Source organism: Enhydra lutris, unplaced genomic scaffold, assembly GCF_002288905.1.
Source record: "Enhydra lutris kenyoni isolate GAN:26980312 unplaced genomic scaffold, ASM228890v2 scaffoldscaffold2, whole genome shotgun sequence".
NCBI lineage: Eukaryota > Metazoa > Chordata > Mammalia > Carnivora > Mustelidae > Enhydra > Enhydra lutris.
Genome location: NW_019154086.1, coordinates 38019894 through 38034161, shown reverse-complemented (window position 1 = coordinate 38034161; position 14268 = coordinate 38019894). Strand labels below are relative to the sequence as shown.

At 42.5% G+C, this 14268-nt stretch overlaps 1 protein-coding gene across 1 annotated transcript in view; it reads right to left on the bottom strand.

The window, feature by feature from the left end:
* Positions 1–242, bottom strand: part of LOC111146129 (MINDY family member 4B) — a 35139-nt gene extending 34897 nt beyond the window's left edge. The window contains exon 1 of the mRNA XM_022501539.1: positions 216–242. Within this exon, the coding sequence (XP_022357247.1) occupies positions 216–242 (27 nt within the window). The remainder of the gene's footprint in view (positions 1–215) is intronic.
* Positions 243–14268: the final 14026 nt, after the last annotated feature.

Below are 14268 nucleotides of genomic sequence, written 5' to 3'. Positions count from 1 at the left end.
CTATAAATGAAAGAGAAAACATCAAGTAAATGACTTACTCTATCCAACCCTCAAACCCCCTCAAACCCAATCTTGCTAGCGAAGACTCTCTCCACAAATGGTTATTCCTGAAGCATCTTAAATGTCAGCCTATAATGGGGACTTCTCATGTAGTGAGCATAAAACACCTGAAATCCCTCTGGTTCTAGAGAAACGAGAAAACAAGGACATCATACCTGTGACAACTGAAGATTTGCCGCCATTTGTCAAGAAATGAAATTTTCTTGGTTATCTCTTCCAAATCCAGCTCCCAGGAGCATTGCTCCTGGTCTGAGACTTGCATAGTCCTTTGGGGAATATGGGGAAATTAAGAAGGGAGTTGTTAGGTTGGGAGAGAGAGGTCGGGTGGTAGGGAAGCGAGACGCTGGCTCTGTGGGCTTGGTCAGCTGGAGGGCCGGCCCGACTTGTGACCAACGAACGATGAGAGGACACCACACTGTCGCTGCTCTGGGCTCTCTGTAAGCCCCTGCTATCAGATCATGACTCAACTTTCATCAGAGGTGGAATACTTTGTGTATTATTGTTCCCTGTATAGATATCATGAATGTTTAATCCAAGATGCAGATTTATAAACGAAGGATTGCAATTACTTCTCTGTATCAGAACAATTGAGATAATTTAATTGATGAAGGATACCATCCCGGTGGAATGTGATAGTACTTTAAGCTGCCATGCCTCTGTGGAAACGTTTGTTTCTGCAGAAAGACATAGCCAAAGGGGGCGGGGGCAGGGGTAAACACCATCCTGTTGATATCTAAAAAGTGTGTCAACTACTGTTGGATCATATGGAGGCCAAGGAAGAAACTGGCCAACAGATGTCTGACACAGAGTTTAGTACACAGAAATCTTGCACACAGTTTGAAGGACTGATTTGATTTTGTTTCAGGGAGAGGCCCCAAATTATGTCATGTCCTATTCGCTGAAGGAAATGTAGCCACAACAGCTGGCATAATAAAGAATATTCATTGCTTAATGGTTAATTTTATGTGTCTTCTTGTGAGGTTACAGAAACCAGTTTTTGGTCAAACACCAATCCCAATGTTGCTGTGAAGGTTTTTTTGTTTTTTGGTTTTTTGGATGTGACTAACATTTAAATGGTAGGTTTTGAGGAAAGTGGGTTATACTCCAAAATGTGTTTGCACCTCAACAAATCACCTGATGGCCTTAAGGGAAGAGACTCAGGTCTCCTGAGGAAGAAGGACTCTGTCTCTAATCGGCCTTCATATTCAAGAGTGCAGTGTTCACTCTTCTCTGAGTCTCCCCGCAAGGGAAGTGCCCTGCACATTTCAGACTTGTCCTCCTTCACAATCACGTGAGCCAGTTCCTTACAATAAAGATCTCTCTCTCTCTTTCTCTTTCTCAAAGAGAAAAATGACCTCCTTAGGGTCAATTCTGATATTCAACCAAATCCGAAGAGACAAGAAAACTCTGAATACCAGAATTGACCCTAAGGAGGTCATTTTTCTCTTTGAACATTTCTGATCAAGAGTTCTGTAAAATTCTGAGAATGCTGAGAAGTCAAGGCAAAGAGGCGACCTGGATTTATTATGACTAGTGTGGTTGGGACTGAGGGGATTGGTTTTATGTAATACAGCAGAGACCCCGAAACATAGCAAGTCACTAGATAGACCACAGGTGGATTTAGGTGTCCATGGTTTTGCTTTGGACTTCTCTACCTTCAGTTTCTTAAATGAACTTCTGGTGGTTGTAGAACCATTTCATATTCACAAGCTTCACATATTCACAAACTTCCATCAGATTTCATATTTTTATTGTAAACGTAATGGGCACAAATAATTCCTTTCTTACTTCCCTTCTCTAACCATAAATCCTCTTTTTTAAAGCCTTATTGTCCCCCTTTTATAATTTTATAGTTTTAATAGTGGCATCAGTATTTAACATCTACTGGGCACTCCCAGTATAGGAAAAAAATTATGTGATCCTTGCTCTTAAATAATATAATGATGATAAATGTCTTGGATTTTGCTATTTAGAAAGTCATGTTAAAAAATAAGTTCTGGGGACGCCTGGGTGGCTCAGTTGGTTAAGCAGCTGCCTTCAGCTCAGGTCATGATCCCAGCGTCCTGGGATCGAGTCCCACATCGGGCCCCTTGCTCGGCGGGGAGCCTGCTTCTCCCTCTGCCTCTGCCTGCCATTCTGTCTGCCTGTGTTCGCTCTCTCTCCCTCTCTCTCTGACAAATAAATAAAATCTTAAAAAAAAAAAAAGTTCTGCATCTCCCATTTAAATTGTTTAACGACTCCAAACCAAGAAAGGAGAATAGCTAAGAAAACCTTTTTCTTTATCTTTTTTGCTTAAATTTAAATTCAATTAATTAACATATAATGTATTATTGGGTTTCAGGGGTACAGGTCTGTGATTCATCAGCCTTATATAATACCCAGTGCTCATTACTACACGTCTTCCCCAAAGTCCATCACCCAGTTACCCCCTTCCTCCAGCCCCTCCCCGCCAGCAACCCTCAGTTTGTTTCCTATGATTTAGAGTCTCTTGGGTTTGTCTCCTTCTCTGCTTTCGTCTTGTTTCATTTTTTCCTCTCTTCCCCTATGAGCCTCTGCCTTGTTTCTTAAATGTCACATATCAGTGAGATCATAAGAAAGCCCTTTCCTTAAGAATCATTAAATCTGCGTTTTTTTGTTTGTTTGTGTCTCTGTCCTTCTTTTCAGACAATTCTATAAAGGTAGAAGCATAAATCCCAGAGAACAGACAACTTAACCAGTAAACTGTTCTGTTGGGTTTAATAAACACATTTTGAGTATTTCCTGTGTCCCAGGCACTTGGAAGAGCCAAGGTGAGTAAGATGAGGTTCCTGCTCTCTCTAGTGGTGGAAACAGACACAGAGAGAGAGAAAAATGCTGTGTACACAGGCTCAGCAGGCTATGGGTGCCCAAGACATAGGCAGGAAAGCCGACTGGGTAACAATGTGGCCTTTGGGCCCAGACGGCTTAGTTTTGAAGCATGGCTTCACCTCTTGGAACTGTATGGCTTTTGGACAAGTTATTTAACCTCTCCATGCCTCAGTTTATTCATCTGTGAAGTGGGGATACTTTCATATTTTTACCATATAAAGACTTCTAATCTCTGAGAACAGTATGCCACTTCACTTGTTTAGACCTGACTTATCTTCCCGTTGTTTGATCCCCTGAAGTGGCATGCCTGAATCCAACGATATGGTCATTTCAAAGACTTCTGATACATATTCCAAACTTTCTTCATTGTTGGTGAGCATCCCTTGCTCAGCCCTCTTATTCCTTTCACTCTCAAGTTGGAATTCATGGTTCTGCTCTTTTAAATAAAGCACTGTCTTTATTTCCTTACCATTCTCTCCCTTTTTGGTTGGATATTGATAAGGGCTCTATAGATGGAAAGGGCTGGCCTTTGGAATACACCAAGAGTCCAGAATGTGATTCAGCCACATCCAGAGGAAACCACGCCGCCTCTTAGGCCCTTTTGTCAAGACTCAGAGCAGGAGGCCTGAGTGTAAGAAGTGGGGTAGAAAGGAAAGATGGGATGGGGGATCCTGGGCCAGGTTGGAAGAACAGGGCAGGAGAAATATGTGGAATCGGGGATTGTCCTTTTCTACATTCTTAGGCTCTTGCTCCTACCTCATGGCATGTGAAGTCACCTAAAGCTCTTGCTCCCAGGCCTTCCCTGCTGAGGCAAAGGTTGGCGCTGATTATGGAGTCTTGGGCAATAGTAGGTCTGCAGCAGCTCAAGGCAAGAGCAAGAACAGAGCAGGGACAGTGGAGGAGGGGGAAGACTTTATGGCCATGTAGTGGGGGTAGTGGGTGATGGTAGAGGGTCCGAAATCATTCACCCATGAAGGAAGTGTACTAAGTAAGTGCAGAAACCTGTGTCTTAATCTATTTGCTTTCTTTGTTGATAAATTTGAAAAATAATACCAGTGATTTCATGAGAAAAGCTAGGATCTATTCCAACCTTGGAAATTAGTATATAAAAATGCAATGTGGTTAACATTTGCTGTGGTTTCCCAGAAAGCTATGATTGATCTTTACAATCCTTTACTCAATCAGCATTAGAGTCAAATTTGAAAACCTTGGGCTTGCAAGCATTTTGACTAGCTTGCAAAATGATCCCCAACCTTTCTCGTTGCTGTTCTCTTATGATGATGCTTCATAAACAGAAATCCAGAAGTAAAATTTTAGAAACTTCTGACTTTTTTTTTTTAAACAGAATCTCGTTAGTGTTTAATTAACCTTACCCTTGGAGAGCTCTTCCTTAGGATTAAGTTAAATCCTTTGTGCTTTGATTATCATTCATTTTCTTTAGTTCTACTTTCTGTGGAGATGGAAATTTCCTGATGACATTCCTTACTGAAAGAATTCTGCCAATCCCCTGGAAACTAGAAGATGGCTGATATCTTCTCTTTTTGTTCTCGGGTGATGAGATGAGGAGGAGAAAGAGGGTGTTAGGCCCAGTGTCAAATGCCAGGGCCCTCCCAGTGACTTGGTAACCTTGGAAAAGTTAGTCTCTCTGAACTTCATTTGCTGTGGCTCTTTGGCTTAATTCATAGAATCATAATGAATATGACTTATGTGAAAATTCCTAATCTTTAACCAATGTTTTCTTGCCTCCTGTATGTTAAAAACTCTCCTGTAAATGTTTTATCTTTTCATGGCTTTATGTATTTTGAGAGTCACATCATGAGCCTCATGGAGCCAGAAGTCCAAGTCCTAAAGTGAGAAAATGCAGATGTTGGTCCCAACTAGTCCCTCAGTCCATGTGGGCTTTGGTTTGTCACTTAGTCACTCATGTGGGGCCCAGTCCTCATCTGGAAGACCTAAAAGACCAGTGTGGTATAATGGGAAATACATATTTAGTTGTTGTCCCTGGTTACTGGTGTTATGCCCGAGTTTTCATGTCCGAGAGACCACCAAGGAGCCAAGCACTGATGCAATCACACGAGGGGTTATTGACAAGATTAAGCTTGGGCCCAAGTATACCTGACACAGCAGAGTAGGGACTTGGACCCCAAGCTTAGTTAAGGCAGGAGTATTTATGGGTTCCTGTTACTAAAGCAGGGTTGGGGGGTGGGTCTCTGGAACCAAAGCAGGGTGGGGTTTACTAAAGCAGGGTGGGGGAAAGTTCAGCCCTTGGGCACAGGGGTCTGAGATGGCTGCCGGAGCTAAGATGGCTGTACTTATGCTAAGGCTAAACCTGAGGTAGGATGGCCTTGATTTTTCTCGGCCTCCACACTGGAACAGAGCTCTTAAAATTCCTTGGAATTTCCGGAGTGACAAAGAGTGATGGGACCTCGGTGACTTTCAGCGCCTGCCCCCCACCTACAGGGAGGGGATACGGGCCAGAGAGCAATTGATCACCAATAGCCAATAATTTGATCAATCATGCCTGTGTAATGAAACCTCCATAAAGCCCCTAACCATCTGGGGGCCAGGAGGGTGACACACCCCAACTCCACTGGGGACAGAGATTCCTGCACTTGAGACCTTCTGGACCACCCCCCCGATGTACCTCTTCCCCTGGATATTCATTTATATTCTCTATAACAAACTAGTTGATATAAGGAAAGTGCTTCCTGAGTCCTGTGAGTTGTTCTACCAAATTACTGTTCCAACGAGGGGGTTGTGAGAAGCCCCGATTCTAGCCAGTTGGTCAGAATGATCTGATACTTGTGACTGGAGTCTGAAGTGGAAACAGTCTTGTGGAACTGAGCCCTTCAACCCATGGATTCTAACTCTAGATAGTGCCAGAACTGAATTAATTGTGGGACACCTAGTTCACCTAGTCGGAGAATCGGGGCAGGGCGTGGGGGAACTTCTCACTTAGTGTCAAAAACAACTGGGCACCCAGCTTTTTAAGCATACGTCAGGCTACTTGGGCAGGAGTTTTTACTCCTTTATCAGGTATCTATTACTGACAGATAGTAGGACAGATTAAGACAGATTTAGCAGATTAAAGCAACGTCCCTTTGTTCTCTTTCATAGTTTCTATGCATCAGGAGCCCAGCCATGGCTTTAAGTGGGTTCTCTGCTCAGGGTCTCACAAAACTGCAGCCAAGTTATTAGCCAGCCCTTCAGCTCCCCTCGAGGTTCAGGGTCCTCTCCGGAGCTCACATAGTTGTTGGTAGAATCCTCTTCCTCACAATTATAGAACTAGTGTCTTCAAGACTAACAGAAAAGGTTTCTGCAGCTTCAAGTCCTTCTCATTGTGGGGAAAACCCCAGCTCCCTTATTAACCATTCGCTTGATCAGGTTAGGCCCACCCAGAATAATCTCCCTTTTGATTAGCTCAAAGTCGAAACTGATTAGGGACATTGATTACACCTGAGAAAGCCCTTCACCTTTGCTGGATAAGGTAGCATAATCGTGGGAATGATATCCCCTCACCTTTGCCATATTCTGTTGGCTTTTTAGATTGTCTCTTTCTCCTTGTGGGTTTTGGCAGATTGTGTCTTTCAAGGAATTGGTCCATTTCATCTAGGTTATCAAATTTGTGAGCATAGGGTTATTCATAGTGTTCCTTTATCATCCTCTTAATGTCCGTGGAATCTGTGGTAATGTCCTCTCTTTAATTTCTGATATTAGCCATTGTGTCCTCTCTCTTTCTTCGCCTGGCTAAACGCATACTGTTTTTTGTTTTGTTTTGTTTTGTTTTTTTAAAGATTCATTTATTTATTTTAGCGAGGGGGTGGCTAGGGGCAGAGGGAGAGTGAGGAAGAGTCTTTTTTTTTTTCTTAAGATTTTATTTAGTTATTTGACACAGAGAGAGAGCACAAGCAGGACGAGTGGGAGAGAGAGAAGCAGGCTCTCCACTGAGCAGGGAGCCTGATTCCAGGCTTGATCCCAGGACTCTGGGATCATGACCTGGGCCAAAGGTAGGCACTTAACCGACTAAGTGACTAAGCGACCTAGATGCCATGGGAGGGAGGGTTTTAAGCAGACTATGCTGAGTTCAAAGCCTGAGGTGAGGCAGGGCTTGATCTCCAGACCCTGAGGCCACGACCTGAACCAAAACCAAGAGTCCAAACCTGCTTAACTGACTGTGCTACCCAGGTGCCCTGAGGGTAGTGCTTGCATTGATCTTTTCAAAGAACCAGGTTTTGGTTTCATTGATTGTTTTTTCCTATTGGTTTCCTATTTTCAATTGCTCTAATTTTTATTTATTTTCTTCTCCTTACTTTGGATTTAATTTGCTCTTCTTTTTCTAATTTCCTAAAGTGGAAACTTAGACTACTGATTTTGGATCTTTCTTCTTTTCTAATATACACATTCAAAACTATAGATTTCCCTCCAAACACTGCATTTGCCGCATCCCACAGGTTTTGGTAGGTTGTGTTTCATTTTCATTTTGCTCAAAATATTTTTTATTTCTCTTGAGATTTTTTCTTTGATCCATATGTTATTTAAAGTTTTTTAATCTCTACGTATTTGGGGATTTTCCAGTTATCTTTCTGATACTGGTTTCTAGTTTAATTCTATTGTAGTCTGCGAGCAGACATTATATAATTTTTATTCTTCTAAATTTGTTAAGTTGTAAAACAACTGTAAGAGGTCAACCAGTTAACTGGCCAGGTGTGTTTTATTGCCCAGAAAGTGGTCTATCTTGGTGAGTGTTCCATATTGGATGAAGCCGTCTTTATAGGTTAATTATATCCAGTTAATTGACAGTGTTGTTGAGTTCAACTATGTACTCACTGATTTTTATGCCTGCTAGATCTTTCCATTTCCGAGAGAGAGGTGTTGAAGTTTCCAACTATGATAGTGGATTCATCTATTTCTCCTTGCAGTTCTATTAGTTTTTCCTTTGCATAGTTTGACACTCTGTTGTTAGGTGCTTACACATTAAGAACTGTCATGTCTTCTTGGAGAATTGACTTCTATATCATTATGTAATGGCTTTTTAAAATCCCATATTCTGTTGATAAGCAAGTCACGGGTCCCACCAACACTGAAGGGGAGGGTATTATATTTGTCGGGGGTGGTAGGATCACCCTAGGGTATACCCACCACAGGTACATGCTGGCAGTGATCTTGGGTCAGTCATTTCACCTATGTGCCTCAGTTTCTACTCTTGAAAATGGGTATAATAATATTAACCATCTTATTGATTCACTATGAGGATTCATTAATACCTAAGAAGCATTTAGAACAGTGCCACATAGCAAGTGTTCAATGACTTTTAGCCATTTGTCTTCAAAATAGGGACAATTGCTGCCAATTTTGGTACTTCTCATCACCTGACTAGGGTTGTTTCAAAACTCAGGGGGATGAGACCTCTCTGTTAACTGAAAGACATCACACAGATGACATGAGTTATTGTTCTAGGGCTTGTCTTCCTCATTCTTTAACGAATAGAGCTTTTCATTTCTTTCCTCTGATTGTGGAATGACACATAATTGTCTCTTTATATTTGTGGACAGAGGGAAGGAGAGGTTCTGTATTGATTTATCTTGTTGGTGTTTTACATCTGCCTGCCCTGAGGTATTTTCTGTCTTGTTTTAGAGGCTGCTCATGTGTCAAAAAGGTCATGGGGCAGCGAGGAATGAGATATGAGTTCACTGAATCTGCTGTGTGATCATATGCAAGTCACTAACCCTCTCTGGGGCTGAGAAGGTAAATAAGACATTGGACAACACTACATAATTGCCTGATAACCCCTTCAGTGCTTACCTTCCCTGATCTGGGCCTCATTTGTCCATTCTACCTAACTCCACCTGGAATCTCTTGACTCAGGCCCATGAGCCTTCTTCATTTACAGGCTGTTTGTGGTTTTGTAATATTTTGTACCCTCTCATTCCACTTCAGATTACTCAGTTTTCTATGGAACCAAGAAAGCCCCTTCAGAGACAGCAGAATTCATTCTCAGGAATGTAATTCTAGGAACCAGAAGCAAAGTAATGCTAACAACATCAAAATCCAGGCAAAATTAACAGATGCTCCAAGTAATGAACAAGGTGCAGAAAGGTTTTTCATAATGACTGCCTCCGCAGAGTATAAATAGGAATGCATCCCTTCCCTCCCCGTCTCCCCTCACACCATCTGTTATTTGTGTCAGGCAGTCAGTAATTGCTATATGTGACCCTTGTTGTTGGTAACGGGGACAACACTGTGCATTGCAGTTTGCTTTGCTTTCACCCATCTCCTGGCAGCTGTGGCTATAAGGTTTGTGTCTATCCGAAGATGGTAGATCAGGATTTCCTTGGCCCTTGTAACTAAATATAAACAAATCACTCACCCTCCCTATTGGGAAATAAGTTATAAATAACAAGTCAGAGCAATCTTTCATCAGAGAGGCTGTGGTTACTAGGAGACGGCCCTGCAGTCAAGTTTTCTGTTGTCATTACGTATCCATATGGCATTGAATATAAGCTCAGGCTCTCTGTCTTTGGCCTTTTCCAATGGTTCTTAAGTAGACTGTTCTTGCAAATTATTCAACTCTTTTGGGCATTTTGAGAGATGAAGGCTTGGGTTCTAATTTGTCATCAGCATGCTGTGTGACTTTGGGCTAATTAATTCATTTCTCTGGTCTTAAGTTTAATTCTCAGTAAAAGACATGAGAAAGTTGGCTGGATCTGGGGTTGGAGGCTTATGGCCCATAGGCCAACAAATCTGGTCTGCTGTCTGTTTCGGTATGGTGTGTAAGCTGAGAATGGTTTTCACATTTTTAAATGGTTGAAAACAAATGAATAATAATATTTCATGACACAAAATATCATACTACATCATAGTATACTATAAACAATGTATAGTTATAAGATGTAACATGCAATAATGTATAATAATATGTCATGAAAATTATGATTTTCAAATTTACATCCACAAATAAAGTTTTATCAGAGCACAGCCGCACTCATTGGTTTACTTGTCCCCTATGATTGCTTTCACACTCTAGCAGAGATGAATGGTTGCAACAGAGGCTGTTAAGGCCTGCAAAGCCTAAAAGAATTACTATCTGGGTCTTTACAGAAAAAGTTTGCTGATCCCTGAGCTAGATTGTCTCTTAGGTCCCTGTAACTCCTTTTACAAATTGACTGATTCTTTGCACAGCTCCCTCTCACCCGGAAAGAAATTCCAGGCTTCAGGTGAACCACGCCTGGGCTGTTCTTACAGGAAATCTGGTACTTTCCATGAGTCCTACTTGCTACCCTGGGGTGGCCTGAAAAAACCAGACATGTCTGGGCCCAAGATGAGATGGGGTGCTAGACTCTGGTCCTGTCCCCATGCTGGGTCAGCCCAGGCATGGGGACCAGGGTCATGAGCCACAGGTTTGCCCTCAGATTGGGGACACGTAGTGGTTCTAGATGGAGGATCCTGCAGACCTAGTAAAGAGATGGGGTGTTAGGATGTCCCTGCTGTGACAGAGAATCCGAATAGTAGTGGCTTCAACAAACTAGAAGGTCACTGGGCTTTTCCATCAAAGTCCTGGTAACCAATACATTAAAGACATCGACTGATTGCAATCCATAGAATTTATTTGGATCCTGCAAAAAAAAAGTATGAGATAATTAGGGAAATTTTAGCACTGTATGTTTGATAATCATTAAGAATTACTGATCATTTTTAAGGTGTCATAATGGTACAGTGATCATGGTTTTTTTTAAAGTCCTTATTTTGATGTCCATACTAAAATGTTAACGCATGAAGTGATGTGACGTCTGAAATTTGCCTCAAAATAAACGAGTTGGGGAGGGTTGAAAGTGGTTGATGTATAGATTAAAAAAAAAAATTGGTCAGGAGTCGGTAGTTGAAAATGTGTAATAGGTTCAGAAGGGTATCTTATATTACTTTCTCTAATCATAGATATATTTGAAGCTTTCCATAATAAAAGTTGAAAATACTTCATGTTCATAACCAATGATTAAAAATTTGTACTTTAAAGGAATTTGGTCCATGAAAAATTTCACACAACTGCCAAAAGTGTATAATTACAGCCATTGTAGATGTGTTTATAATAGAAATACTTAGAAACAAGTTTTCCTATGAGAAAAAAAAAAATTCCTTGGGGAAAAATGGTTGTGTTAAAAGTTCCTAGCGTTTGGGGCACCTGGGTGGCTCAGTGGGTTAAGCCTCTGCCTTCAGCTCAGGTCATAATCCCGAGGTCCTGGGATCGAGCCCCACATCGGGCTCTCTGTTCAGCGGGGAGCCTGCTCCCTCCTCTCTCTCTGCCTGCCTCTCTGCCTACTTGTGATCTCTGCCTGTCAAATAAATAAATAAAAAAAAAATCTTTAAAAAAAAAAAAAGTTCCTAGCGTTTAAAAATTTCAGTTGATGGAATACATTTTATTAATAAAATTTTTATTGATTAAACATCATTTGAAAGTTTAAAGTAGATAAATAAAGAAGACATAGAAATTATCCCTAATTCTCTAGTCAAGTCAACTTTTTTTTTTAGTTTTTAGCATATGCATCAATCATGGAAACATTTACCGTTTGTTGGGTGCCTACTATGATACTGTGCATGATACATGGAAATTTATTATTTCTTCACTATAACTGTCATAAAACTATTTCTTGGACTTGAAAATAAATCTGGGTTCCCAGTGATTAGTATAGTGGCTTCTTAATCATCTGGCATCAGGGCTTCAGGACACAGACATCTCAATTTTGTGGCCCTGCCATCCTCATGCTTGGCTTTCATCTCATAGTCCAACATGGCTGCCTCACTTCCTGACATTAACTCTGCATTCCAGAGTGCAGGAGAGGGAAAAAAAGCTAAAGGACATGTTTAAGGGCATGACACAGAATTTGCACATGTCACTTCTGCTTCTCTTTCACAGGCCAGAATTGTGTGGCTACTAATTGGAAGAGAGGTTAGAAGTGTAGTCCTTAGCTGGGCAACCATTCATTGTCTTGGGAATATTTTAAGTACAGAGTAAGGAGAGAGTAGCTGTTGGGGCACATGGATGTATATATTTATGTTTACATTATGTTTGTACACAAACTCTAGGAGTCTCCCTCTTTATCTGAGTTTATTTTTTTGCTTTCCCTCTCCTCCATCAGTATTCTGACCCCTCCTCCCCTTTTCCTTACCTTCTTGTAAACAGCTTGGTGTGGGAACCCATGTGACCACATTCCTTCAGGTCTGGTGGTTCTGATCCAGACACCCACTCACCTATTGTGCCTGCATTCCTGTCCATGCAGTCACCCGGCCCCTCCTACACCCACACCCGCCATCACATATTTGGTTTTGTAGTTCAGGATGCATGGGTTTGCAGTCCTTCTGCCTTCATTTAGCCCATATGTAACCTGGGGCAGGTCAGCTAAGCTTTATAAGCCTCATCTTCACATGGAAGAAAGCATCACTGCCTCACAGGAAAGAGCCCTTGCTTAGCCTACCTTATGTGATAAGTGAGGATGTGAAGAGTCAGAAGGAAGTGACTGGGTTTTTTAAAGAAAAAGCCACATTACTGTTTAGTAATATGTGGAGGGAACCCTGGCGCTCTGTACTGTTCCTGAATGTGATCATGCTAACCCTAGGAGCCGGCTGTCTGCACGGGACCACATCCCAGTCATAACTGGATGATTCCAACATAGAATCTTGTCCCAAATTGGCTTGTTTGTTTCGGAAACATGACTTTGGCCTCAAGGGTCAGCTGATCATGACGGAGTCCTCTTAGTGGCCAAGGTCTGCAGGTACTTTTCAAATCTGTGGGGTCCTAGAGTCTTCTCTGAGTCCTGGAAGTCATCAAGTCTTTGTATTCTGTGATATACCTTATTTCTTCAATACATTTCTCTTCTTGGCTGGTATTTATTAGAGGAGTTTCTCTTACAAGAACCTTGAGCTAAGCAATTCAATTATAGGGAAATTTGGCAAAATTTAACACTTCGTGCCCTTATCTTAAAAATCTGTGCCCTTTTGAAAGGTACATTACGGTTTCTTCCTGCTGTCATGCTTTTTCCCAGTCAAAATTAGCCATTAGAAAAGACTCCAACGGCCATCATCGACACTGTGAAAACATATGAGTTTTTGGATATCTACCTCCCCTCCAGTGATCACGTTATCCTTAATTGTAGTTACATTAAAAAACATACTTTTCTTCAGTAAAGGGATTTGATGTATCAGGAAAGAGATGAGGTGGACTTCCTGGAGAAAGGGCAGATCTTTCCTCTACTTGAGATCGGACTGCACAGGTGGCTGCTGGGATTGCTTGTGTGCTCAAACACATGTGTGCGACCCCACATGGGCACACTTTCACGCCGCACTGCGTGATCACCACAGGCAGGCTTAGCTAGCTGGCTTTGGAAGACCTGCCTCCTCACGTGTTTCCCAGGAGATTTCTGCTTCCCTCTGAGGCCCCTCTCAAGCATCTAGACCTCCTGTGCGGCTACTCCCAGGGGGCCTTTCTGACCTGTGGGCCCTGCCTCTGAGGCTCCAGTCCTGCGTTCTGTCCTTTCGCTCCTCACCCACCTCCTGACATTTGGGGGGGGCACCCTTTCACCAGACACTTGTTAAAAATGACAGGAGAGGGGCACCTGGGTGGCTCAGTGGGTTAAGGCCTCTGCCTTGGGCTCGGGTCATGATCCCGGGGTCCTGGGATCGAGCCCCGCATTGGGCTCTCTGCTCAGCGGGGAGCCTGCTTCCTCCTCTCTCTGCCTGCCTCTCTGCCTACTTGTGATCTCTGTCTGTCAAATAAATAAATAAAATCTTTAAAAAAAAAATGACAGGAGAGATTTTATTCAATCTATTGCAGTAAGGGAAACAGCCTGAGATCAACTCTTGAGTACGGCAAAGACAGCCGGTTCCTCACTCCTCACATTTGGCCAATCACTGAACCCCAATTTACTTTGCCTCATAAACATTTCTGCATCCCTCCACTGCCTGAGGCAGCCTCTCTTCTCCTGGGTGAGTTTCTGTAAATGTTCTTGGTGAGCGGTCTCTGTTTCAATCCCTCCTCCACAGGCCTTAGTAGGTACTTACACTACCCTTCGGTAGTGTAAATCCAACTATGCCATTTCTCGTTAGAAATGGTGGGACTGCCAGCCCACGCGGCCCTTCCTTGGAGTCTGTGCTTGCTTCCTCCATGCCGCCTCTAGGCAGCTGGCCTCCCATGGACTCCCAGCACTCTCCACACTGCCGCCACCAGATAGATCTAATCAGCACTGTACATGCCTTCTCGGGCTATTACCTCAGCTTGTTAAACCAGGGCAATCCTCCCTCCCTTCAGCGGCTGGAAGAAACCTCAGCTAAAGGCAGTGATTAATTTGACTTGGACTCTGGAACAGTTATAGT